Genomic DNA, 27,745 nt, shown 5'->3' on the forward strand with positions numbered 1-27,745 from the left:
ACAGCTCTTTGCTGCCCCTAAAGGGACCCCCACCCCTTTCCCTAAAGGGGCAGGCATGTCCCCCCTGCTACCCATGCCCTGCTGCAGCCCTGATACCTAGACAGTTCCCCCTGCCCCCGAGGTGGCAGGCACTCACCCCGCTCATGCACCCATCCCTTCCACACATCCCTGGCACACGCACACATGCATGAGTGTTGTTCCCCCCATCCCCCCTCACCACCCCTGGACAGTCCCCAAGCCCTGGCCTTCCACTGCCCATCTCTCATAGACTTACCTGCATGCAGCTGCCAGGGCTGCTCCCACCACCCTGCCTGGCTGCATGCCGGCCATATGCATGTGTGCCCTACCTCCAATCGGCCTCCTCCTGCTCCCCCCTAGCCCCCCTAGCCCCAAGCAGCTCCTTGCTAGGAAACACTTTGAAGCTGAGCTGACCAGAATCCTAGACATATGATCATATTTTAAAAAACAGCCCAGATGGAAATCAGAGGATCTAAAAAGAGTATGTCTGAGAAAACCTGGATGTATGATAACCCTAGTCTACCAGGCAAGGGCTCTTCTGGAGAAGCAATAGAAGAGCTTTCTGAGCTTATTGCAAGCAGCAGCCTCACACCACAATGCTGCTGCTTGACTTTAATCAGAGATAGGCTCAAAGGGGAGTTTTGGCACAAGGACATGCAGATCCATCACATCAACACTTAGTGCTCATGACATTTAGCTATTCTGAATGATAACACATAAACAAAGAGCAAAGCAAGAATACATTTCCCAGGGTGTCCCCAGCCTGGGACTTGCCAAAAGCCAGAGTGGAAATTCATTCCTGTCCCTCTGAACATGGAAAAAAAATGAAAAGTAAACCAAGGAACCCTAGGAATGGGAGTGGGGACATAAATGATACATGTGGCTTTGATTTCTTATTAGTAATACACAATTCCCCAAAGAAGGATGAGGAAACTCTTCTCTTCTGTGAGGAAGTGAGTCAAGGTCATCTCTTAAAGACTGCAAGTACTTTATCAAGTGGATTGTTACAGTGTCTTGCATGGTTACAAAATAGTTTTGTTTTGCAATGCAGAGGAGCAGACTGTTTTAACTGTGGAAATGCCAGAGCTGTAACATAATGCTGTAGAATCCTGTCTTTGCAAAACTGAGCTGTGTTTTATCTTCGCTAGGAAGTTGTAATTAGATCACTAATGCTTACCACACTTGTGGTGGTAGGCGTTAGAAACTCCTAATCTGAAGGGACTTGCTCTTCTGTGGAAAAGAGCGTAAGGTCAAAAGAACCTAAATGGAATTATTTTAAAATTGATTGTATCAAAAGAACCCCGAACATTTACAGAAGTATGATATTTTTGCCCTTCTGATCAACCTCTGCAGGACTAAGCATCCACATCCTGACTCTGCGCTAGATTGCATATTGTCAGTTAGAAGTCTGCAGAAGAGAGAGCTAAAGGGTGACTGTTTATATCTACATACATACAGTTTATCTTTGAACATATTTTGCAGCTCTTCTGTACACTAAAGATTATAAAGAAAAGTACAGAAATGAGCAAAAGTTTGAAACACTTTCATCCTGTCTAAAATAAATGTACAGGAGCAGGCTGGATATTATGCCAAAGATGGATTTATTCTTTAAAAATTAGATTTGTCCTAAATTTTTTAAAATCCTAATTTTTCATAGTAATTATATTTTTCTCATAGTTTATACTCATATGTGCTTTGCTTAACTTGGCTGCTTAGTTACATGTATTGTTTCTACTGAAGGCCCAGCAAAGTTTGGAAATGAGAATGGAAGAAGGACCTAGGGCATGGATACTTATGAAATGTAGCAGTGGTACCATCTATTAGTTCAGCCTCTCCTAGCACTTTCATATTAAAATAACCTCATTGACTGATGAACCATATACAGAAGGTGGGTGGTAGATATAAACATGATACAAATCAGAGGAAAACATCGTTAGAGTCATGCCGCTGAGTCACAAACCTCATGCATCTTTTAACCTCTTGTGGCCCTTGTAGTCAGAGTTTTGTCCAATACCACCATATTGTAATGCTTTCCAGCCCATCCTCAGATTGGCTGGCTGCAAAGATAGACATTTCTGAAGGAGGTTTTTAACTTTTTTAGAAAGGGTGTGACTGACTTTTCAGTTTTCATGGTGGGTAGAATTTGTAATCTGCAAGTCCAAAGCATGTTGCCTTTGCTATTTTTATTAGACTGCTTTTTAGTTCAAATTTTCTAATTTGAATTTTGCCAGTTACTATGTTATTATTTGAATATTCTAATAAGCCAAATATATAGATGAAAATTACAAAAAGCCTGATCTTGCTACTTACACTGAAGAGTATATACTTCTCATTTTTATAAAGGGCTGTTTTAAATGAAAAGCATACTTTAAGGCAGAACAGTTGTGCTTTATTAAAACATAGGTGGAGAGAATATGTTGCAGTTGTATAGTAAGAGTTAGCAAATAGTGCTGGGTCGGCACCCCTGGAAAGCAAAAACCTTTATCTCCACAACAGCTATAACTGTGGTGGTAGCTAAGGGGCTTCCTCACGATGCCCTGAGAATGTACCTCCTTCCCAATCCTTCCTGGAAAGACTGTGTAGGAGGATGCATGCCTCAGGGACTACAGCCCAGCTGTGAGCAGTGAGAGAATTTACATGCTTATCTAGGACTGGGCCAGATGATGAGGGTGATTACGTGGCCCAGAGGAAGTTAAAAACTCCTAGGGAAGGAAGCTGGAGTGGGAGAAAAAAGATGGGAAGTTATGAGGCTAGAGGTGGTAGTATAGAACCAGGCTGGGAAAAGACCATAGGATTTGGTTAATTTTTAATTGTTTTGTACTTGGCATTTGATAGTTTATGGTTTATGCTGTGCCTTGTGGGGCAAGTTCACCCAGGGAACATAAAGCCTGTATTGTGCAGACTGGCAGTAATGCTCTGGGTCACAGCTAAGTGGATGCGCATTGGAACTAGTGAGTTAGAGGAAAGATGCCCTATGTTTCATTTGCCAGAACTACCCAGTCCTTGATGTCTGTAAGTATATTTCTGTAAGTGTAATATTAGCTAAAACCTTGAATGGGTTTGAACATGTTACCTTTTATCTCTGCTACTGTATTCAGAACATCAGTATCCCTGAAATAAGCAATGACAAAGAAATATTCAATTCAGTTTTTTGTTCCGATAGAATGGTACCAAACTTATGTCAAAAGCACTTTTGCCACAAATTAAATGTACCATTAATCAAAACAAACCAGGACCTAACCTACCACAGCAAAACACCCATCCCTTCACAAATACCTGTGAAGAGGGTTATTTCAGACAAATGTATGTGAGATTCTTTTTGTCACATAAGATAAATTTGTCACATCTTGGATACTCACATACCAGTTAAGGAAAAAATACAGGCAATTTATAAATTGGATTAATAAATCCAGAAATGTCTTACCCAAGAAGCAACTTTTTATTACCATATGCATAAGAAGAAAATGCTTGGCCTTATAAAAACAAGTTTAGCAGGGACAAAGACTCAAAGGTTGGAGTAATAAGCATGTGAATGAATGAGATCATAGCCTGGTGAAAAAAACTTCCGGGATTTCACCTGAAGCTTTTATTTGGCATCAAAAGATAACTTCTACTCCCAACTGAAAAAGTAACAATGAAAGAAGCAAGGGAAGTTAACAAGAGTAATAGATTCAACATTTCATTCACATTTTTCTGTGACTGTCTGCAAACTTTGCAGTTTTCATGTACTGTTCTATTTCCAAACTGAAATGTCTATTGCTTTTTTTATAATTAAAAGGATCAAAATTATTACCTAATATCCAATACTCATGAGCTGAGCATATGGGTGTGAAAAAAGGTGAAGCAAAAGCTTTTGGCAATTTACCCTATTTTATTGTCAAGCTTCCAAGGGGATATTGTGTAATAGGTTTCCAAGTTAAGGGAAGTTTCTTAATGTCTTTCTAAAGAATTTGCCTCAAAGTGTTTATTTTCTTGAAATACAAAATAACACAAACAGAGGGGTCATGCTGATCACTTTAGGTGTGATTTTGATAGCAAAATACATTAATTAAATGGCCCTGTTTCCCTGTTTATATTCTTTGGTATTTGTTCTGCTGAAGGTAGCTGGACTTAGTCCACACCGGCAAACCTTGACCCCATATTTCCCATTGTTTAGCTGCACTAGTTGTTGTAAGGAGTTGTCATGGTAGTATTAACCACAGGGCTTAGCTGTTCATACCCCCAGTTCACTTAGCCTCATGTCTTTTTCTTCATATGGACATAGGAATAGTTATACAAAATGCCAAAGCAAGAATATATTCCCCAAAATTACAATACTGTACCACATACCCTTCCGTGTACAAACACAATTCCAGAGCTGCACATATGCTAGTATACTTTGTGACTGCATTTTACCACCTGTGTCAGTGCTACTGATATAAATAGTGGAGAAGGTAGTTTAGATAAGGATTGGATTCCACAATGATTAAATTTTTTGTCTTTCTGCTACCATGTGTAAAATTGCACAGGGAAACCAAGATTTTCAAAATTACATGACTAAAGTTAAGCTCCAAAATAAAGTGCCTTGATTTTAAGGCTAGGGACAGACATTACACACAAACTGGCTTAACTGATAAGAAACTGGTTTAAACCTGTAACAAAACAGACATTCAGTGCACATAAATCAGTTTGAACATGGCCCAAACCAGTTTGAGATAAACCTGGTTGAATGTAGTATCAGACTTAACTGATTTGGCTCAAACTGGTTTATGTAATGTCTGTAAGACCCCTTCCTGGCTTAACTTAAACCAGACTCCCCCCAGAACCCTGGCATGCTCTCTGGGCTGGGTAGGGCTGCCCCCTCCCCTCTGCTCCCCAGCCAGAGCAGGGACAGGCAGGGGTGGAGGTCTAGCCAGAGAGGGGTTTAATTCTCCCCTCCCCGTCTCACCGGCAGGGACCCCAACCAAATCTGCCAAGTGTTCCCTCTTGCTGCTGCAGCAGTGGGCTGCCATGGCTCCTGAGGCAGAGCGAGCAGGTGGGACAGGTTGTTCTCCCCTCTACCCTCACCACCCCTGGGTAACTGCAGCCATGTCTGCCAACCCCAACCACTACTGCTTGCTCCCTGCTTGGGGCAAGTGGCAGAATAAGCCCCCTCCTGCCCCCTCCACTGCATGCTGGAGGGAGGGGGAATAACCCCTGTTCCTGCCCTCCCCCAAGGGGCCCTGCTGGCCAACATCTAGCCATGCCGCTGCCCAACTGCTGTAGTGGTGAGAGGGAAGGCCCTGGATGGTGGCAGCAGCCCCTGTCATGGTGTTGGGAGTGGAAGATTCTTCCCAGTGGGGGGCCCCATTGTAGGGTGGGCAGAGCTGTGGTGGACTGTGCACAAGAGCACTAGGGCTTGGAGGGGAGCAGAGCCCTCCAAGCCTCCCCCACCACCGTAGGCCATAGCAGTTTTCCCCATCCTGCAGCATGCAGCCCCCCCCCGCCCCGCAACAGGAAGAGGCTTGTGCTCCAGGAAACTATGACAGGGGCTGCTGCCCCGTCATGGTCGCTCCCCCTCACTGCTGTAGCTGCTGGGCAGAGGCAGGGACAGATGCCGCCAGCAGGGCCCCTTGTAGGGGACAGGGAGTGGGGTTATTTCCCCCTCTGCTCCTGTGGCATTGCAGCAGCATCTGCCCACCGCTTGCTCTGTGCCTTGGACAAGCAGCAGAATAAGCCCCCTTCTACCCTCCTCCCTCTGGCTTCTGGCAGAGGGGATTTATTCTGCTGCTTGTCCTGGGCATAGAGTGAGTGGCAGCAGCAGCAATAGGGGTGGAGAGCCCTGACTGCGATCACCCCGGGGGGCAGTGGGATAGAGGGGAAAATAACCCCCGTCTTTACCTACTCTGTCTCAGGGGCCATGGCAGCCTGCCACTGCAGCAGCAAGAGGGGAGTGCCCAGCCAACCCAGCTGGGGTCCCTGCTGGTGAGATGGGGATGGGGGAATTAAACCCCTCTCAAGCCTGTACAGCCCAGACTTTCCATGCCCCCTGCCCCCCACAGCACATCTTCCCTGCTGCCAAGGGCACACCAGTATAATTATGCTCTCTCTTCCTGGAAGTTTTCTGGAAGAATGAGGGAGGTGGGCCATATAATTATGGGTGGGATCAAGTCCAAGAGACAATGATTAAGGTGCAATTGATGAAATAAGAACCCCTGACCTAAATAGCTTAACTGTATTTACACATAAAGGTGCGATATGTATGTGCAGGATTTTGAGCTTGGCTTCATGCCCTGCACTCTGATGCATGATGCAGCTTCATAGAGGTGAATGGAGCAACATCAGAGATTAATCTGGTCCACTGCTGTGTAATTACTTCCTTACATAACAAAAAGGCTCCACTCACATGGTTAACAAGTTTGATAGCTGACAAGTCAATCAGGAAATGGGTTTATTACTCACCAAAAGCTGTTTACTTACTATACTTGCTAACAAGGATGCTGAAGAAAGCTGACTTATAAGAAGGTAGCCAGGTTGACTGCCCAGAGGAGTTTTCTATCTATTTACTTCTCTGTGAAATCCTATGAAATATGAACTTTCATTTCTACCCAGGAGGACTCTTACAGTCTTTTCTCCGATGCCTGATGAACGGTGTTTGTGCCTGAAAGCTGCAATTAAAGAATTTTTTTGCAAAAATATTGTTGGTCTAATAAAAGATACCATCTCTACTATGAGTCCTGATTGACTTATAAGAAGAGAGTTTTCTTTTCCCTGTGGATTGGAAAGGTCAGCTATATGGAGTACACCCTGTTCTTTTGTCATGCGCTGTAGTGAACAAAACCCAGGGACTTTTTCAAGGCAAATTGACCATATTCAGTCTCTATGGGTGCAGACTGTTTTCTTAAGAGATTATCTTACCAGCAAAGGAAGTGCATTCAGTTCAAGGGCTTGGGCTAAACCCTGGAAGTCCCCTCTTATGCTATCACTGCAGCTCCCTTACTGAAGCTATAGTACGATTCCTTAGTCCCAGAACTGTGCTTCCCGTTGACTGTTCAAAGAAAGCCATTCCACTAAGGGCTGTAGCAATAGCAGACTCTAAATAGCCATTCTCAACCCAAAGATTCCAGACATTTGTTAAAAAAAACCAAACAAAAAAACTGCTAGGGAGACAACTTTTCTTTCCCTTAAATGTGGAACTCTGGCCCGCATACTCAGCCAAGATCCTGGACCAGCCCTATACAAGTGACTTGTTTTCTATAAGAAAATGTCCTAACTTTAAAATCTGATATCTTGTTCTGTGGGGCAGGAAGCTGGAGTATGTTCTTTTAAGAAAGTGAGCTTCCCAGTTACTGAAGTCAGCACTTGCTTCTAGCCAGGCTGGATTTGTGATTTCAGTATTTACATATGACACTTTATATACAGCAGTGATTCTCAACTAGGGTATTAGAGTGGCGGGTAGGGCAATAAGCAGATCAGGGCAGGCTCAGGGACTCCATGCCTGGCTGCTCCCCCACTAGTACCTGGTGCCTTTGCAAGGAGGTACATACTGTAACCAATTCATTTTTTAAATGGGTCCCACTTGGTTCATAAAATGTATGGCGGGGTGTTTGGAGTCTAACGAGGAGTACGTGAGTATAAAAGGGTTGAGAATCACTTATGTGCTGAAAAAATAATGTATTGATTTGTAGTTATGGCTCCCCCTCAGTCATATGAAGTTTGACTCCTGGTAATGCAATCGTTACAGCCAAAAGGATATGAAAATAATACTATGAATAAAAGCTACGTGAAACAATGCAAGGGATTTTCTCTGTGGTGTATCATATACAAAAAACCCAATGAAGGAATGAATAGCATAGCTATCCAGTCTCATGTTAATAAAGGTTTTATGTCACACTGTTGCATCCCTTAAAGCCTTGCCCAGATGCCTCTCAGTTCTAGAAGTGATAGTAAATGGTTTGGAGGTAAATTAAATCACACCTGCCAGTTAAAAGGTATCACGCTAGTCAATAATGTAAATTGTGGGAGACTGGTCTTTCACTAAATGATTTAAAAGTACTGACTGTAAACAACAAAGAAAAAACAGAAATTGCAAAGTTCTATGTGATTCACTTTTGTACAAGGTATATTTTTAGAATAGAATTGCTCTTGTTATATGAAATGTGTAAGTAACTAACCTTTAAAATTGTAATCCAATTGCCACCCTGCCCTGCCTTCTGACTACCATGATCAGCTGCCCCCCTAACTTGTAGAAGGGGACTTGGAGATGGAAAAAATGAACTAAAAGTCTTTTATCCCCCACTCTTAAAGGAGTCTGAATTCAATGGGAGATCTGTTATGAACTTCAGTAGAGCTACAGTTGTGTGCAGAAACATTTTCCCTCAGGGTTAATTGATTTAATCTTTTTTAATATACTGATGCTTTGCTTTTCCTTCAGTAGTCTCTGGGCCCTTTTTAAAAAAGAAAAGTTCAATCCACACTCAAAACCCAGCTGTTTTCACATCTCAGGTTTCCACTGATCTCTGTAATCTCTGAAATAAATCAGTGAAGTAAATCAATACATTTTTGCTGTGCTGGTTTCCCTGCCTGGGGCTCTGGAAGCTTGCCTTTTAGTTTTAGCTAGTGTAAAATAAGTTCTCAGCAAGAGGGATTACAGACAGGCCAAAGAGAGTCAAACCCCCCTTCTTATGCCTTATGTTTAGTTGGAAGGACAGTCCCTAAATACCTGTATAATGGGAGCATCATATGAAAAACTTGGAAACCACTAATGTAGTGACCTCTTCTTGCCAGCAACCCTCTGGGAAAGAAGATACCAAATGGTTCCTATATTTTTCCCTTTATAAGGCTTTGTTAGAGGCAGGATGCACAGAACTAGTTGAGAAAGTAGCGGGAAATAAGCTGCTGTTTTGCATTCAATATACACAAAGGAAAATGTGTCAGTACATGTTTGCAACATTTCACTGCACATCCCAACAACCCTGGGAAATGTTTGAAAGTCCTGCTTTACTCTACAGTGACTGTGGGAACTGTTCTCTGTTGGTGGCAGGAGCCTTCCAGCATACACTTCTTTAGAAGCACCAAGGGTGATAAGACATACAACTACATAGTGTTTGTTAGCTTTTATTAGGGCTGTGCAAGGCTTTGGTGCTTTGGCATCTGAAGCAGCAAGTCTGAATCGAAGCACTGGCTTTGTCAGGCTTTCTGAAGTGGTTCAGAGCTTCCGAAGTGCTTCAGAAAAGCTTCAGGGCCGCTTTGGAGATCCTGCCATAGGGTATAATGGGGAAACAATGAAATATCTATACCTTTGTTGTTTTTTGTCTGACCTGGATGAATTTGGTTGTCGCCCCACACAGTCAGTTGCACAGGCACCTACATCACAAGTATTTCCTGTCAGCAGCTATAGGTGCAGGGCCCTAGAACCCCCCTGCACCTATCTCCTTGACAGCTGGCAGGCTTTGTGGCCACAGCAGGGGCTACTATCCCTGCAGTTTTCACCCTGCTGCGTCTTAACATGCATAGGGTCATCTGTGTCATGAGTTTTGCCTGTCAGCAGCTTGGGGTGCAGTTCCCCCTAAATCCCTGCACCTTTCAACTTGAAACTTGGCAGGCTTTGTGGCCTGAGCGGAGGCCACCATCCCTGCAGTTTTCAGCCCCCTGTGGCTTAACACATACATGTGACACAAGTTTTGCTTTCAAGAATTTGGGGTGCAGTTCCCCCCAAGCCCCTGCACCGATTTTCTTGAAGCTTGGTAGCCTTCATGCTCTCTGCAGACGCTACCACCCCTGCAAGTTTCATTCAAATGCGACAAAAAAATCAAAGTTATAGATATTTGATCGATTCCCCATTATACCCTATGGTCAGATCTCTGAGGCAGCTCCGAAGCTTCAGAGCCGCTTCGACTGGATCGAAGTGGAAATCCAGTCCAGAGTTACGGACTGGATCCCTGGCATCCAAAGCAGCCAGATCCAAAGCAGGATCAAAGCTGCCTACTTACACAGGCCTAGCTTTTATCTGTGGATCTCAAGGTGATTAAGCAAAGTGCACCAGTTTTATGGATGGGGAATCTGAAGCAAAAAGTGGGTAAGGGATTTATACAAGGTGCTGTGATGAGTCACTGACAGAACTAGGACTAAAGCAGTGTAGGTATAAGCCCGTAGATGAACTAAATAAGATGTATGGAGAGTATAAGCTTTTGTTAGCTCGAGTTCACTTCGAGAGATGCTGAATTGGGAGCTATTTGGGCTTTTTTGATTATGCTACCTGATACTCCCACATATGTGACAGTTTGATCCCAGAACTCCCTAGAAACGCTTGCACAACTCTGCCTTGTCCTGTGAAGACACCTGGGCCACTTCAGGTACCAGCAGCAGTACAGGTCCATGGGCACCCAGGCTACTAAACCCTGGTAATGAGGACTAAACCCCAGGACAAGAGAGAAACCACAAATCCTGGTCCCCATGTTAGCTCTCGGTTGGGGCGGTGGCCTTGGAGACCGAGCGCTGGATGCCAACAAAGGAGACCGCCCAAGCGTCTCTCCAGGTCCAGATACCGGTGGAGATTCAAGTGCTCCAGCATGGCACCCACCGAGCCTGGGTTTGGAGGGTCGAAGCACTGGCCCTTGCAGGCGTTCAGCCGCTCTGGACTCGGCCCAGCTGCTAACAGCGGGCACCTTGTGTCGTCCAACGCCCTTGGGCCGCCTGGCTTCTCCGGGGTTTGCAGGGGGTGCCTGGCCCCTCGGACCTGACCCCCCCAGAGCCAGGGGCGGTGGCTGGGGACAGGCCCCGATGGCATGCAGCAACACCTCTCCCCTGATGCTGCGGCAGGAGAGAAGAGCCGCCCGGCTGAGCCTGGGAACGGGCAAGCCCAAACCCAAGCCCCGCCCTCACCTCACTAGAGGCCAAGCCGCTTTCCTCACAGCCGTCCTCTTTCAGCGCCGTGCAGCGATTGGCCAAATCAGCTGCCAATCACGTGTCACCCTGGCAGCAACCCCCCCATTTGTGACGCGTTTCGCCCCCGCTGGTTGGTCGGAGCGGCGGTGACGCGCATGGGCTCCGCCCTCTGGTTGGCGGAGCGGTCGCAGACGCCGCGTCCAGTCCGACGAGGAGGGAGCGTAGTTGTAGCCATGACGCTCAAGCGGAGCCGGGATCGGTTCTACAGCACCCGCTGCTGCGGCTGCTGCCACGTCCGCACCGGCACCATCATCGTGGGCACCTGGTACATGGTAAGGGACGGCCAGCGGTGCGGGGGGGCTTTGCACTGCGCATGCGCGACGACTCGTCCGTTGCCTGGGAGCCGAGCAGTGGGGGGTGGGAGTCGTATTTCGCATGCGCCTGTGGCCGGGCCGGTGGGCTGCTGGGTGCGCATGTGCTCTGCCACCGATTTGTGTTAGGAGGGCCTCGTCCCGGGGCCAGGGCATGGTATCCTGGGTGGATGGGGTAGATCTCAGGGGCTTATCTCAGCCCCCAGCTGCTTAGGCCAGGGCCTGGGCTGCCCATGGGCCCTGCTGAAGCAGGGCGTGTCGCTGGCGGGTGCATCATTCTGGTGGTGGGGGTGCACCTGGGCAGACAGGCTCTCTGGGCCCTGAAACCCAGGGCCTGATTCCTTACACTCTTGAGGGTGGCTGATGAAGGAGCCTAAGGAGGGTGGCCAAGGTTTTCAGATCAGGTCGTGGGAGGTGAAGTTTGAAGACTTGGGGTGGGGAAGGGCCTGGAGAAGAGCAGGGTGAGATTGGTTAGCACAAAGGGATTCTGGAAAGCCTGCACTGAAACCTCTGGGTGAGGAGATGTAGGGAAAGGAGCTGGCTGGGCCCTTGCTCCTGGAGCAAACTGCAGAGGGTGCTGGGGAGCAGGGAAGGAAGCCAAGAGACAAGGTAATGGGCATTGCTGACTAGCGAAAGGATACACCAGGAGCTGAGCTTGATGTGGGAGATGGTAGGGAGTTAGCAATAAGATTGCTAGGTCAACCTAAGTGATCATTGCACTGGGCGAGGTGATTCTGTTTTGTAATGGAAACAATGGCACCCACTCCTCTGGCCTCCCCAGAGGCATACAAAAGTCAAAGACAGCAGTGATTTTTGTTATGGTCCTCGGTTCTGGAGAAGTATTGGGAGGAGGGGAGTAGCACTTACTACTGAGTCAGATTAAAAAATAATAGGCTGTAAATTTTGGGAAATAGTCATTTTCAGCAGGAATAAGGAAAAGGTGAGTGCTGTTTTGTCCTCTTGGGTGTCAGAGTAGTTAGTGTGGAGGAGAGGTGGCAATTAATCTTCAGTTCAAGTGCAGTTTGCCAGATCCACACCAAATCTTCATGTAAGTTGAGAGGGACAGACAGCCCTTTTGCCCACCCAAACAGCATTGGTTATTTTATCCAGAGAGGGCAAAGCACCCGAGCTCAGAACTGTAACCCTATAAGATGTGGGAAGGGTCATGAATTTTAGGTCATACTGAGATGGGGAAACACCACCACCAAGTCAAGTCAGTATATTTGATGGGCAGGCAGAAATGTATGAAGTGAACTAAGTAGATAGGAAATCACTGCTTTCTACAAGAAGTTGCAAGAACTATTCTGTTGTCTGGCATGAAAGAAAGAGTGGTGATGAGAACAGGCCCTGAACTGCTGTTCTCTGGAGAAAATGAACCTTGAGCTACAGTGATTTATTTATTTATTTATTTGCTGCAGGACAGGAGGGAAGAACAGTAATGGAAGTGGATGGGGGCAAAGAAGAGAGAGGGAGGATGCCCTAATACAGTTGATACTTGCTTGCAGCAGCAACAGCCCCTTCCTTACCAGTAACGTTTTCTTGAAGGATGTTTTCCATATCATGTACTTGGATAACACTCCCACAGCATTGTTTTTCATTTAGAAGCAACATGGTGCCAGTATGTTGTCAGCACCAGGCATTGACTATGTAACTATAAGAGGTATTGACATAGAGTTTGGTTGTAGAGAGAAGGAATGAAGTAGCGGGAGCAGTAAGAATTGAAGGGAAGGTGGTATACTGAAACAATGGCAGTATTTGTATTGTACATTGATGTGTGTACTTGTGCTGCTAGTTCAGAATAGATGTGTCGGGTTTAATGCTAAAGAACATCTTACATCCATGACTCTACAAATAATTTTTTGGAGACATTTACACTTTGACTCTGCTTGGAACTGAATTCTCTTGTGAACCTCAGTCAGGTGTTTAATGATGTTTAGGGGCTTTTCTGGGATATTTATGCCAGGTAGCAGTTTTTGTTTGCGATCTTACACTCATTGGTGTAAAATGTGTTGCTGAAGCTCCCTTTTCATTGGGTATGCTACTTTCCAGATACAAGAAGCTTGAATTATGTGTTGGCACGATCAGATCAGAATTTAGTAAACAAACTTAAGTAATAGCATTGTCTTGGTGGGAGGGGCTGTCTAATTCTGGCAAAAAGTTTTAGAAATTCATCCAAAACAATGCAATTGGTACCAGATTTTAGGACTCTGAGGAGAGGGGGTGATCTACTTAGACACCTAGTTCATCATGTGGTGTGTTTGTTTCTTTTGAGCAAAACCTCTCAAAAAGAAGGGGAGGGGAAAGCTTAATTGGTTTCAATAATACTCAGATTCAGAGGTTGACAACCTTTCAGCAATGGTGGGCCAAACTAAAATAGTTTGGTGCAAAGGCAGACCATTGCTGCTGTAGCAGGCTGGACACAGTCTCTTCAGTGGTTGGTTATTGCTGACACATAAGAATTTACAGTCTGCAACCTAATTCAATTAATTAAAATGAAATTAGTTTTAAAATACAACTACTACCCTCCCCCATGTCATATTAAAAACTTCTCTTGAATAAGAGGAGGCTGACACAATGCAAAGACATTACATTGCCCTAAAATGGCTGCATTACAGAAAAATAGGATTTTTTTCAGTTGTTTAGTTCATCAATTTACACAATTTAGGACAAATTTAATGCTTAGAGAAGCCTTAGAATTAGAGCTTTGAACCATGAAACTGAAGTACTCTCCTGTTTAGGCGTTAGAAATGCTTGCCCAAGAACAAAACAGTCACCACTGGAAGGTCAGTACTTGCCAAAGTACTGCACAATGTTTCATGTTTTAGGTATTTGAAAATCGATACCAGTAAGTAACTCATGATTCTTTAAATGGTAACCATTGTAATTTAGTGGATTTAGAGGAAAAGGTAAACAGCTCTGTAACTAAGCTGGACATGTCTAAACAAACAGTTTGCACAGATTGGTGGTCATCCTGAACCTCTCTTATAAGAATTACAACAACTATAAAAACAAGTAACCTTAAAAAAACTTTTAGCTATGAAATATTTGTTTATTTTATTTAATAGGACAGAGATTTGACCCTTTCATGCTGAGGCCTTAGCAAAGGTAGGGCAGGAAAGCTGCTCTGAATGCTGAAGCAAGCTGCTTGCTGTTTTGGGTGGGTGTGATACTTCAGTTCTGTGAATTCCACATTTGTTTTTCCTGTACCATTTTTTTTTCCCCCTCATCTAGGCTCTGTGTAGACTGCTACAGCAAAATGTTTTAAAAGCCAAGTCTAAAACTGGCTGAACCTGCTTTACAGTATAAATATGCTTGTACCTCTAGTGATGTTTGACATTGGGACGCGAACGATTTGACCCTGATTTTCTATGTGAGGGTGGGCTGCTGTGGTGGCTTCAGTTCATTCCATGTGAGAGAATGAAAATCAGACTAGACTCTCATTTGAAGTCACTGGTGGTATTGAATTAAAATTCTGTGACTGAGCTTTGGATCTTACCTGCTCCCCAGTAGATAAACATTAACTCCTAGACTTGGATATCTTAGGTAGCCAGAAGATAATGCTTGAAATTGAACCAGGATTAGACAGAATATAGCTACCAGCTCAGCCAGATAAGTTATTTGTCTGTCCCTGGAGCTGATCTCTGTATTACAAGTGTAAAACTCCTAATCAGAAGTAAACTTTACACTCCCCCCCATGCAAGGCAATTCCCCATTTTGCATAGACAAAATATTGTGAAAATTCAGTTCAGGAATAAAATTAACTTTCAGTGAAATGTCAAGTTTTTTTTTATCATCCTATTTGTGCTACCAATTTAATGGCATTGGTTGGACATGGTAGAATCTTAATTCATCGAAAGTGTCTTAAGATCTGGCTTTTTTTTATAGTTTCCAGTGAACCACAAATGGTTATCAAGAATGAATTTGGTTCTGATTCTGGTTTTTAAGTAGCCTGTGCCCATGAAACAGGTTTTAACTGAAAGCTTTTTTTCCCAATTATTTTTTTAAACAAATACATTTTAACTTCCTGAATGCAGAAAACAAGAATCTTGTTAAATGTGGACAACAGTTTTTACAAGCAAGTTTAGCTTCTTAAACAAGCTGCTTTTGTTTAAAAAGAATTCAGTAATTGTGCATAAAACTGCCATTATTGCATCAGATACTCCTGGAATCTGACCAACAAACAAGGGGAATTCTGGTTGAAGTACTTCAGTGCTTGGAAACTGCAAACCCATATTTTCTAGGACCCCCTGTTTAAATGCATCCCCACAAGGTGGCATTTCTGAATGGAAAATGTCACATTGAAAAATTGCGTTTTAACAAAGAAACGGTGATAGAGTTCCTACTTTACTTTCGTGATGAATAACTGAAATACTCCAAGTTAGAAATGAGTATTATAATACTGATAAGGAATCTTTTATTCTTACTCAGTTCCTTTTCTTTCTTTGTGGTATTACGGGTATGTCTTTGAAACATTTCTGTGATTTATGCAGCAACACTAAACCAGAACAGGGGATTAAATAAGATCTGGCACTTATTTGCAAAGAAATATGAGCCTTATAAAGCATCCAGCCATAAGTACTTTTACGCCTGTTAAGTTGATTTACCACAAGATTCCAAGGGATTTGTTTATGGTACAGTTTTCTTAAACTCTGCGGCATTTAATTATCCTTTCTTTTGATCCCTTCTGTGTGCAGGACCTGTTTCCATGGAAATCATTGCAAGTCTCTTCAGTGCCCCAAACTGGGGGTGGAGTGGGCTCAAGAGTCTCTTGCTTGTACTTTAGAGCTGTAATAGTGGGGCGTCCTTGAAAGACACATTTTTCTCTTCCCTTACTCCCTCTCTTTCCAAGGACTAAGGCCACTTGAAGGTAGAAAAGTACCTCCTGAAACATAATTGGATGGTTATAGACTACATTTAAGTAACATTATTTAATGTTATTATGTAGAAGCTGCTTTTTTAAAATCTGTGTATTGTGTCCCTTTAATATCTGTTCCCTCTTCCCTGCATGTGGAGTGAGACTGACATATCTAAAGAAAGTTGCATCCAGTTTCACTTAAGCTGTAACTTAAAAATGGAAAAGATGTCCTAATGCACCTTTTTGTTTTGGTTTTACTAAAACAGCTTTAAACTACATATAAGGTCAGTTCAGCTTTCCTCTGAAGAAGAGGCCAACTGTTTAATTTTTTTTACCTGAAAAACTTTGCTTGTATTGTGACTGTAATCTTTCTTAGGTGATGCATATGCTGATGGGAATTGTGCTGACTGTAGAAGTGACCCACCCAAACACAGTGCCAACGGTTGACATACAGTATGAAGTCATTGGCAATCACTATGCTTCTGGCAGTATAGCTGGTAGGTGTTTCATTTTTCAGTGTCCCCCTGCTCTGTTGAAACTAACGAAAGTATTCTGTTCTCATGGCATATATTGCAGTACTAGTGTGCAATCCATTACTAAGCCTGGATGTATTGACTGACAAAGTGTTTTATTTATTACAGTTTGGGGGAGATTCTGCTGTGGCTTTCAAAAAATCAGTTACGAAATTCTTAAGTAAAACTGTTTTTTGTGTTGCCTTAAATTTTGATTTCAGAAAGGAAATCTTTAATATGGATTTTGCTTCTATTTTTAACTAAGCTTTATTCCACCCCAGTTCCCCTCCCCCCAACTAAACATTTACTAGCCTCGTCTCATTTGATCTTGAACTGCATATGGATTAATTTGTTTAGTTTAACTAGGAACTGAACTGGTAGTTGCTGAATTGGCAGGATTCTTGTTACTTTTCAAATCGTTCAGAAACTAACTGTGGCTATCGGGTATGATGAACCTGAAAAAGAAAATAATAACCAAAAGATTGGAATATCGTTCCAAGCTGTGAAAGCTGTCTTGACAGCTTAGACTTAGCCCCCACTGTTTTTTGAGTGTCTTGACTAATTAAAGAATTAATGAGAATGAACTAGTATAGAGGAAAATCACTCGGGGAAGATCAAGCCATTGAGTTTTTTTTTATACACCTCATTCCTTTTTCATGAACTTCTTGGTTTCATGTCCCAGGTAGATCAGGGGAAAAATAGCTAGTTACAAGAGTCATAGCCTATGGCTTAATGATTGCATCTTTGCAACTAGTAGGGTTTTCTCTCTTAAGTATGATGCATTATAATCAATATTAGATATTGAGAATGTTGTGTGAGGTGTCATTTCTTTAAGACGCCCAGAAACAGCATTTTTACAAAACCAAGACTTGTTCCCTGTCCCAAAATTCACACACCACAGGAAGTGAGGGTCAAAAAGAAGTGAACAGAAGGCTAGTGGTTTCTATAGCCACATAGTTACTTGGTATCAAAGCTTGATTGACTCATTATTGCTCTCATTTGGTATGGAGGGGTGGGAGCCATGTATGTAGAACTGGAATGAGGAAATGAAAGTATGGGATGAGGTATGTTCAAAGGAACAAACCGGAGAGTCAAGAATGCCTCTCGGGATTTATGACTTGTCTTTCAGAAATGCTGAAGACACACAAGTGCTACTTTAAGTCAGTTGACACTTGCATTGTTCTGACTTCTTTGGAAAAAGTAGGTGCCCCAAATCCAAAAAAAAAATAATAAAAAATCAGGCTGCTAATCTTTGTTGCAGTTCCCTCAAGTGCATCCTGTGTTCAGCGAGCCTGCTCCCAGTGTACCAAGCAGTCTGTGGTGATGGTCCAGCAGTTGTAAAAGAGGGAGTTGCTGTAGAGGCTTATAACACTGGAAGGAGAGTTCTTTCTATCATGACACACAGCATTTACCCAGACTTCAGAGCAGGGAGGGCATAGCATGGCTTCATTTGTTTAGTATGGGGTGTGGCTTATTAAACCGATACCCCAAACCTCATATCAAAAGCCATCCAGAGATGGAGTATTGTTGTACCCATTATCATGCTATTGTTGTAGCAGGGATCTATTATTTTGAAAGCTTATCTAGCATCTCTCCCAACTATACTGTCAATCCGCTTAAAGATATCACCAAAAACTATTCACTGTGTTCTGGTGAGCAGTGCTCTTGTGCTCTCACTCATGGATTTCAGCCTTCCAACCACTTCTGTTTCCTTCTTTTCGGTAAAGGGAAATTTTCCACATGACACAGGATAACATATTTTTGCTTAAAGAGCATCTCTAAAATTTACAGTTAGTAATCTAAAATTTATCTGGCACTTGATGTAAGTTGTACTAGCTTAATAAAATATCTTATTGTTACACATTGACTTGATTTAAACTGAGTATCTAATACAGTGGAAACCAATGCAGTTGTAATGTGTGCTTATCCATAACTAGGCTTGGCAGAACTTGATGTTTATTTCTTATTTTTTTAAAAGAACTTTGATGTCTAAAATATATATCTATTTTTAAACTTTGATTTTTATTGCTTTTCAAATTTTCAGGATTGTGCGCACATATTCCTGCTTGCTTCTCCAGCCCAGTACATAGCAGGCACGGGGGAAGTTGCTGTGCTGGCAGCTGTCAGCCTGCTGTCCAGCCCCTGTACACAGTGCCGCCAAATTTAGTGCCTACTTGCCTTTGTCTCGTGGTGGTTACTGCCCCTTTTCTCCTGGCAAAGAAACCTCTAGCTGCTGTAGTGGCAGCTGCCTGCTGCAGCCAGTTGCCTGCTCTGCCTGTTGGCTCCTGCCTGAGTTTGCAAGGGAGGGCCCAGTTGCCTAGGACCCTGCAGGCACTGAGCTCAGGGGCAGGGTTGGGGACAAACATGTATTGCCCAGCCTGCTCCCTGGCCTCCAGCCACTGCTCAGCAGGAGCCCACGCTGGCACTGTGGCAACAGCCTGTTCTTGCAGCCCTTTTTATAAGTTTTGATGGTTAACAATGGAAATACCTTTTTGTCAGTCTGAGTGAGAAGTGAAATAGACTTTACTGATTAAAAATCAAATTCTGCCAAGCCTATCCATAACATCTAGCTATGCTGCAGTCCTAGATTAGCATGGCTGAACTTGTACAGGTTGCAGAGGTCTTGATGAGTTGAGCAGCCTTCCTGATACGGTAGGGGCTTTCCACAGTAACTCACACTTGCTGTCCATTGATAGTTGTTAGATAATTGAAGTGGCTTGAGCCAGACTAAAAGCCATGTGTAGTGTGAAAACCATGAAATAGTCCAGTGTGTGATTAACAAGAGAGCTGCTGAAATCCTTAGTTGCAGTATTTGGTGCTTAAAGATGGGGATGACCTATTAATGTAACCTTTTGGTTTCTATCTTTAATTCAGAGCATGTTTGTATTGTGTTTGCCCTCTCCCTCCTCATGTTCACAATCAGCGCAATGATGGTGTATGGAGCAATTGCTGTAAGTATATTCATGGATTTCAATTCTAACTTTTGTTGCAACGTTCAGATGACTAAATTCCACCTCTTATTTCTTCAGCATCGAGTGGGCTGGCTGATCCCATTCTTCTGTTACCAGCTCTTTGACTTTGTCCTGAATTGCCTGATTGCCATCAGTTCTCTTACTTTCTTGCCAAGAATTAAAGACTACCTGGATCAGTTGGTAAGTACTTAATTAAATGAGGCTTTATTTTGGAGCTAAAATGATACCCTCATATCTGTAACTAGGTCATCACCTGAGCATTAATAAAAAACCACGTTTATTCTAGGCAAGTCTTTGTAGCCAAGGTACTGTAAATGCTAAACTGACTTCATTGCAGTTCCCTGTTCAAAAACGATGAATTCAAAATGGAACAGGAACAGAGAAGGAATGTTAGCATCTTCATCTTTGTGATCTTTCTTGGTATAAAGGGAGACTAACAGAGCTTAACTTGTTTGTGTGAAACAGGGCTGTCCAACTTTGGAGCATACTCTTATGGGCTGTGGGGTCCCCACCCCTTCCTTTCTCCCTCCATTGTGTTGTGCTTCATGGTTGGCCTCCAACTTCATAGGAGCCCCAAGCCACGGGCTTCCTAAGCTCTGCAGGCTGTGCTGTGCTGCCCTGTTCTCTAAGACCAGTGGCAGGAAGCAGAATATGGAGGCAGGAGTCCAGAGACCCAGTAGCAGTAGCCACTGGAGTGGGCTGGGGCAGGAGCCTACAGTCTACAAATAAATCTTTTGTGGGTTATGTGCAGCCCATGGGCAGCAAGTTGACCAGGTCTGGTCTAGAAAAATGGAAACTGATTGAGGAAGTAATTGCCGTTTTCTGTTAACACATTTGGGGAGATGGAAGGCAAAGTAAATGCCACAGATGGGAGGAAAAAAGAATGGTTTAAGCTAAGGCAGTGTTGGCACAAGAACAAATAAGTTCTTGCTAGCACTGCGGATGAAAGGGACTTGGGGGTCATGATTGACCACAAGATGAACATGAGCCTTCAATGTGATGCTGCAGCTAGTTAAAGCAAGCAAAGCGCTGGCTTGTATCCATAGATTCTTCTCAAACATATCCCAGGACATCATTCTCCTGTTGTACTGTGCTTTGGTAAGGCCACAGCTGGAGTACTGCATTCAGTTTTGGGCTCCACAATTCAAAAAGGATGTGGAGAAGCTGAGAGAGTGCAGAGGAGAGCCATGCGCATGATCAGAGGTCAGGAAAACAGACCTTATGATGAGAGGCTGAGAGCCATGGGACTCTTTAGCGTAGAAAAGCGCAGGCTCAGGGGTGATCTGATGGCCACCTATAAGTTTATCAGGAGTGTTCACCAGGATCTGAGGGAACGTCTGCTCACCAGAGCGCCCCAAGGGATGACAAGGTCGAACGGTCACAATCTCCTTCATGACCATTTCAGGCTGGTCATAAGGAAGAACTTTTTTACTGTCTGAGCCCCCAAGGTTTGGAATAGACTGCTGCTGGAGGTGGTTCAAGCACCTACTTTTAACACCTTCAAGAGACATTTGGATGTTTATCTTGCTGGGATCCTATGATCCCTGCTGACTTCCTGCCCTTGGGAAGGGGGGGCTGGACTTGATCTTCCAAGGTCCCTTCCAGCCCTAATGTCTAGGAATCCTAGTATAAGCCAACTTTCAGCCAAAGTTTCGTACCAAAACTTTGACTGAAAAATGATCCTAATGGAAATGAGGATCTGGAACAGACCTGTCAGAGTTGTAAAGAAGAAATTTTACTGAATGGAATTGTGTGATTAAAGTGCCTTTCATAGCACGGACCAAATTTGAGCTATGACAACTTCCGGTCCCATGTTCCTAATATTTATCCTAGATGGCTTGCAACGTGTGAATCTGAAAAAATAGTCATTGGGTATTTGTGGTCTGTTAATTACACACTAGATTCCCCCTAAGCTAGGATAGTATAAACGCTAAATTGACTTGGATCAGTATCAGCTCATTCCGATCAGTCTCTTACACGTTACACATTCACTTGTACAAATGTTCTACTTGGGGTTCCTTCTGCATGAGGAGCAGTCCCATGCCACCCAGATATATATAAGTCTGGTCAGGGATTTGAGACAACTACAGCATAATTTTTTTTCCCTTCACTTTTCTACAAACTGCATAAATCCTTCCATGTGATTTGCCCTATATTATTGAAGGAGTTGGAGGTGGTGGGGGGAGCAGGGCACCTACTCCACCCTAACCTCCCAGCTTAGCCTGACCGAAGCTCATGCTGACCTAGTCAGTGTGTACAAAACTCTTTTTCACTCAGTAAAATATGTAGCTTTTTCTAGAGTAGGATTATGTGCTCAGCAGCTCTTTGAAAGAGCACGGGGTGATGTGCATTGCCAAGAGTTTGAGGGATGGATTTAGTGGCAGTTTGAAATCACAAGGCTTTTCCGTAGACACTTGTTTCTTCTGGTAGTTTCCTTGTGATCAGTCACTTTGTATCTTGTATCCACACCTGATGATTACTACAGAATAATTTTACTCAGTGGTAAGGAATAGACCTGTGACCAGCTCTGCCAAGCTAGCTTTCAGCTAGGTGCTACTCTAGTACCTGCTCAGTAGGTGGCAGAGTGCTACCCCAAATTTAGAAAGTGGCATGGGAAGTGGAGGTGAGTATATAGAAAGGGATGTACTTTACCCTAGAATGAAATGTCTTGAGTTGCAAACGACAGTGAATTAGAGAAAACTGACCTTGATGTACTTAATAAATACATCGTGTATCTTCACCTGTGGGGTAAATATGTCTTGAAAGAGGATGAGGGAAATGAAAGTACTACAAACTCTTAAGTTTCCCAGCACATGTGTTGGAAAAGTATCAGATATTATTTGTTTGTTCATAGTAGTGTTTGTCTTAACTAGCCAGATTTCCCCTACAAGGATGATCTCCTTGCACTTGATTCAAGCTGGCTCTTGTTCATTGTCCTGGTGTTCTTTGTTTTGAATATCATCTTAAAGGTAAGCTAATTGTTGGATGTTTTTGTTTTTTAATTTATAAATATGAAGTTTCTGGAATGTCATCAAGCTGTTGCTGCAAGTGTGATACTTAAAACATTGGTTAAGCAGTGTGAACAAGGTTTGGAGTTTCCCACTGAAACAGGGTTTCCATTTTACATTTGGCCAAGTGAAATTTCTTGGAAAAACATCTGCTGTAACTAATACCAATTTATTTCTACTGCAGCTCTCCCTAGTAAGATTAGAAATTATGGAAGTCTTTTAAGTAAGGTCTCCAAATTTTCATCTCTATGCAATGACCATAATAAGAGGTATAAAGAAATACCTTTAAAAGCTATGTTTGTGTCTGAGCCTGGATAACTGAATCTTATGTATTATATTTTACACTGGCTTGCTTTTCTTTGTTGGCTTATTTGGGGGTTTTTTTGTTTTTGTTTGTTTTTTGTTTAGAATGCATAGTAGATTTTTGTGATTCTTAAATGAATCTCTTGGATTTTGGTAAACTGAATCTTTCCCTATAGAGATGTTTAATTAAGGAAGATGGGGCTAACTCTAACCAACGCAAATATGTTATTTTTTTTCTTTTTTTTCTTTTTAAATTCAGACTCTTGTATGCTGCAAAAGAATTCTCTGGCAGCTTGCTCACCTAAGTTTTGAAATTTAGACGTATTAGTTTCTCTGTATGTTGCAATTCTTTGAGCAAATGAAAATCTCTAAACTTTTTAATAAAGAAAGAACTTTCATACCTTGCTTGCCCATAAGTGGGCCAGTACAGCAGAGGGATAATTGAATGCAAATGTGCAGGTAACTCAGACCATTTGATCAAACCCAGTTCCTAGTCCGGAGAGCTACCTGGCTAAGGTCTTTTGGGATAAGGGCATAGCCATATCTTTTAAAAAAGCAAAAAACAACAGCAACAAAGCAGCCCTTCCTCCCCCAAACCCCCTCCCAGCAACAGAAAAAATGAAACATGGACTTCTTTTCTCTGGTACCCAAACATAACAAAATATAAAAGCTTTTGAGGGAGACATAGGCAGACACTGAAATGGCAGACACAGTGGCTATTTTTAAGGATTTTTTTAATAGGTCTAAAAGTCAGTGCCTTCTGTAAAATTTTTTCCCCAACTAACCTCCTAGTGCAAAACAATGTCCAGATGATATCCAGATGCCCCAGGAGCCGGGCCCCAGGCATGAAAAGAGGATCTAAAAGCTTCAGTTGGGACGAATAGAATATATGGATGTAATTTAGCTAGGCTTTTTTGTCCTTTTGCCTTTGTCCCCCTGAAACAGTAGAAACATCAACTTGTAACTCCAGCAGCACTTAGGCCCTCGAAGCATAGCTGGTTGGCTACATTTCATGTGAAAAGCCCATCCCAAATTTTAGACAAAATCCAGGGTGATGCTAGTGATTTCAGTAGGGTTGCACCTGCTTCTGTCAGGTATGAATTTAACCTAATATCTGTTTTAAATGGCTTACTTTCATTGGATTAAAGATAATTGTTTGTGTTTCAGGCCTATCTAATTAACTGTGTATGGAACTGTTATAAGTACATCATCAACAGAAATTTGCCTGAGATAGCAGTGTACCCGGCATTTGAAGCTCCTCCACAGGTAAAGTTTCTTCCTATAGACTTGTTATGTGACCTTTGAAATAATAGGCAATTGCATCTGTGTATGCTTTTAAAATAACCAGGGATCCTAGCTTTCTGTACAGGACAAAAGAGCAAAAATCTCTGGAAAAACATTTATTTATTTATTTATTTATTTATTTATTTATTTATTTATTTAAAGTGTTTTTTTCCATGAGTAAAATGAAACACGTAGGGACTTCCTGAAACTGGATTGGATGCGCATAGGGCAGCAGCACCTTTATTCTCATTCTTCTTGCTGCATTACCCACCCACTGCCACTGCTTGGCCACAGGGCAGCCCTGCACTTCACTGCTGATTGGCGAGAGGCAAAAAGTGCAGTAGAAATGTGTTTTATGCTTCTCACAGATCAGAGCTGAGGCATGAGGCTGCTGGGGCCCTACAGCCAATCAGTGGGGGAGAGGAGAGGTGCAAAAAGTGAATTCTGTGTTTTTGTCTGGGAAATGGATTTCTGATTTCGGAAAATAAGTAAGTGTTTCTCATGCTGGCTGGAACCTGCAGTAACAGCAGCAGCAAATGTCACTTGCTGTCCTGGCCCAGAGACTGTACACAAAGGAAATTTAAATCATGGGAGTAAAGGAAAAATGAACTCTGAATTGGATGGGTTTAAAAATGGATAACATTTGATGGACTGACAGGTAAAAATATATAATGTAACAGACCTTTTGAGACTAGCACATAATTTTGGTAAAGCTACATTGAGAGACAGGCAATAACTATATAACTGCTGCAGTACTTTCCTGATGTATTGTTCTCCAAGCTTTGTAATATAATTGGTCTTTACATATTAGTGGCGAAAATGTGTTGGGACTCCCTCATTCTCAGGTTTCAGCAAGGCTGCTGGAAAATGCGTCTTGCATTTAAGAGTCTGAACTATGATCAAGATAGTAATGGGGTTCTTGCATTAGGGCTTTAAATGTCCATAGAAATGTTCATGTCAGCAGGAAGATAGTGTTTAGTATCTAGAGCTTATCAGCATGTCATTGTGGGCTGTGGCCAGAGCCAGTGCTTTCACTTGGCCCAGGCCCAGCTTGTGAACACTGCTAAATTCAACAGCAAGAGAAAAAAGGTGTTGAGCAGCAAGGTGTTCAGCCCTTGAGCTCTGGAGCCATGCAGAAATGGTGGCTCCAGCCAGAGCTCATGCTGACACACTGTGAGTTCAGTGGTATGAAGAGCTGTGGCAATGCTTTTCTCTGCAGTCCTTGCCTCCAGTGGTGCTCTTCTATATGGACTGCTTGCGGGGGAAAAAGGTTGAACACCACTGGTCAAAAAGGTATCTTTTAATTGGGCCCCAGTTGCCCTTAAAAAAAGGGGTAGCAGATATGGCATTTCTTATAGCTGCAGTCCCAGGGGTTCCAGCTTTTCCTTTTTCCCTGGTGCTGTTTGGTCACAGAGCATGGACTCAGCAGACTAGCATTGTAGAATCCTGCCTTCCTGTCTCGTTGCCTGTTGTTCCATTTGCTTCGTCCAGTTTTTAATTCCATAGACCAGTATTTTCTTGCACACAGTGCACCCCAGAATAAGGTGTACACCCCAGAATAAGACATGAACCTTATTTGTGAAAGGCAGAATGCAGGGCAAGAGATCTATCTTTGAAAATACTGGTAAATAGCAGTAAACAATTGAGTGGCAACTTCTGTAATAAGAGCCCCTACTGGGGGAAAAAGCAAGTATCAACAGGTAGGTAGTCAAATATGCAGCCTTTAACATTTCTGTAGATTTCTCTTTTGGCAGAGACAGAAACTGCTACTATCATATTTAAATACAAAAATCTAGAACTCTTGGCTCTGAAATGATCCCTTTTATTAAACCAACTGGGAAATCGCAAAAAAAAAATCCTTTTCTGCAATCTTTCAGGCTCTGGGCAGAGTATAGATGGTAAAAAGTCCCCATAAGTAGAAAATAAACTTCATTTTTTTACTATCTATACTTTTCTCAGAGCCTGATGAAGGGCCTTTTGAGCCCATTTTTTTGCAATTTACTTTTTTATTAGACCAACTGGGATCATTTTGGAACCAAGAGTTCTAGATTTTTGTGCTGCTTTTTTTTCCTCAGACCAACATGGCTATGAAGTACATCCCACTATATCATATTTATTCACTTTGGTTCATCCTAATTTCCAGTGACTGAATTTTGAAAAATGGGTGTGTTATATGTAAGGAAAATATGGTAATGGTTTTAAACTGGGACCAAAGTCAAGCTCTCATTCTACAATCCCATTCCCTATTTCTTATGTCTTAAAAGGATTTGGTCTGCAGGCCTCAGCTACTTTATGGTTATAGTACTGGGCATTGTGGTTTGGGTACAAGTAAACAATTTGTATAGCAGCTGTATTCCATCTACTCTGCAGGATTGTGTAGAGCCAGGGGGGTGGCAGTCTGTGCCTAGAGGCCACATTTGGCCTGTGGATCTCAGGTCTTAGCACCTGGGTGGCCAGCTGGGCAGTAAGACATATTCTTGTGCTGTGCCGCAGCCAGGCAGTGGGAGAAAAGTGGTAGCGGCCCTATCCTAGTGTGGCCTGTTGCCACAAAATGTTGCTGACCACTGGTATAGAACAGTACAGGGGAGGGAAACACCCACTCATTGCACCCAAGCAAAGCTTGCCTTGTTTACAGCTGTTCTTAACAGAAATGCTGAAGGTAAAACAATGGTTATTTAGACTAGACAGAACCCAAGGCGGTGAACTTTCTTTAAAAATCCTTTAAGAATATTCTAATTGGCCAACAGGCTTTTAAATTCTTTTGGAGATGCAATATGCAGAACACTTGAAGCAAATGCCTGGAAACTTTGTCTGCCCCCATCCCTACCCGCCTCTGCCAGTAGAAAATGTCTTGGAAGCTGCATACGAGCATTTAAGTTTCTAGTGGAAGAAATGCCGTTCTCGTTAGAAGCCACAAGTGTACAAATGTTCGTTCTCTTTCTTACAATCCAAAAATGGCAGTTGAGAGAGGAAGAACATGTTTCCAACCAGTTAGAAGATGTTCCCAGGAGTTTCTCTTGGCAGAATGAACACTTGTACACTTCCCCGTGGCTTAACTCTTCCTAGGAACCAGGAGACCCGAGTCACCCTGCTCTGGAAAAGCACTGCTCCTGCCCCACCTGGAGACTGGAAACCTTCCACTGCTAGAAATGAACACCTGTATGTAGCTAGAGAGAGATCTCTGAAATTAACCTTTGCCCAGTGAACAGCACGTGGCATATGACCAAGGTCTAGACTGAGCAGAACACGAGCTGTTTTTATACTTTGCGCCATTGTTTAGTGTACATACTAAAACTTGGGAGTAAATTCACTCTCAAACCTGCCTGCAATAGGTCACATTAGCCACGTTATTTTTTGTCTTAAAAGACTACAGTTCATCTGGCTATTTTTTTCTTTTTTCTAGTATGTTCTGCCAACCTATGAAATGGCAGTGAAGATGCCTGAGAAGGAAGCCCCACCTCCCTACATACCTGCCTGAAGCAACGGCTACGTTACTTAATATGTAGACCAGCTTATTGTTTGCCGGGGGGGTTGACTTCTAATCTTGCAGAACTGCTTAAATAGAAATATTCAGGGC

The 27,745-nt window shown here is 43.0% G+C and overlaps 1 protein-coding gene across 1 annotated transcript; it reads left to right on the top strand.

Annotated features, from left to right (window-relative positions):
* The first annotated feature begins 11,032 nt into the window (after nt 1-11,032).
* Nucleotides 11,033-27,741, top strand: LAPTM4A (lysosomal protein transmembrane 4 alpha). The gene is made up of 7 exons (XM_090031717.1): nt 11,033-11,195; nt 16,466-16,586; nt 19,476-19,552; nt 19,631-19,753; nt 22,447-22,542; nt 24,052-24,150; nt 27,572-27,741. Exons 1-7 carry the CDS (start codon nt 11,097-11,099, stop codon nt 27,644-27,646), a joined length of 690 nt encoding a protein of 229 aa, XP_089887843.1. The 5' UTR covers nt 11,033-11,096; the 3' UTR covers nt 27,647-27,741.
* The last annotated feature ends 4 nt before the right edge of the window (nt 27,742-27,745 follow it).

The sequence above is a fragment of the Crocodylus siamensis genome, chromosome 1 (assembly GCF_052110815.1).
Source record: "Crocodylus siamensis isolate JL-2025a chromosome 1, ASM5211081v1, whole genome shotgun sequence".
NCBI lineage: Eukaryota > Metazoa > Chordata > Crocodylia > Crocodylidae > Crocodylus > Crocodylus siamensis.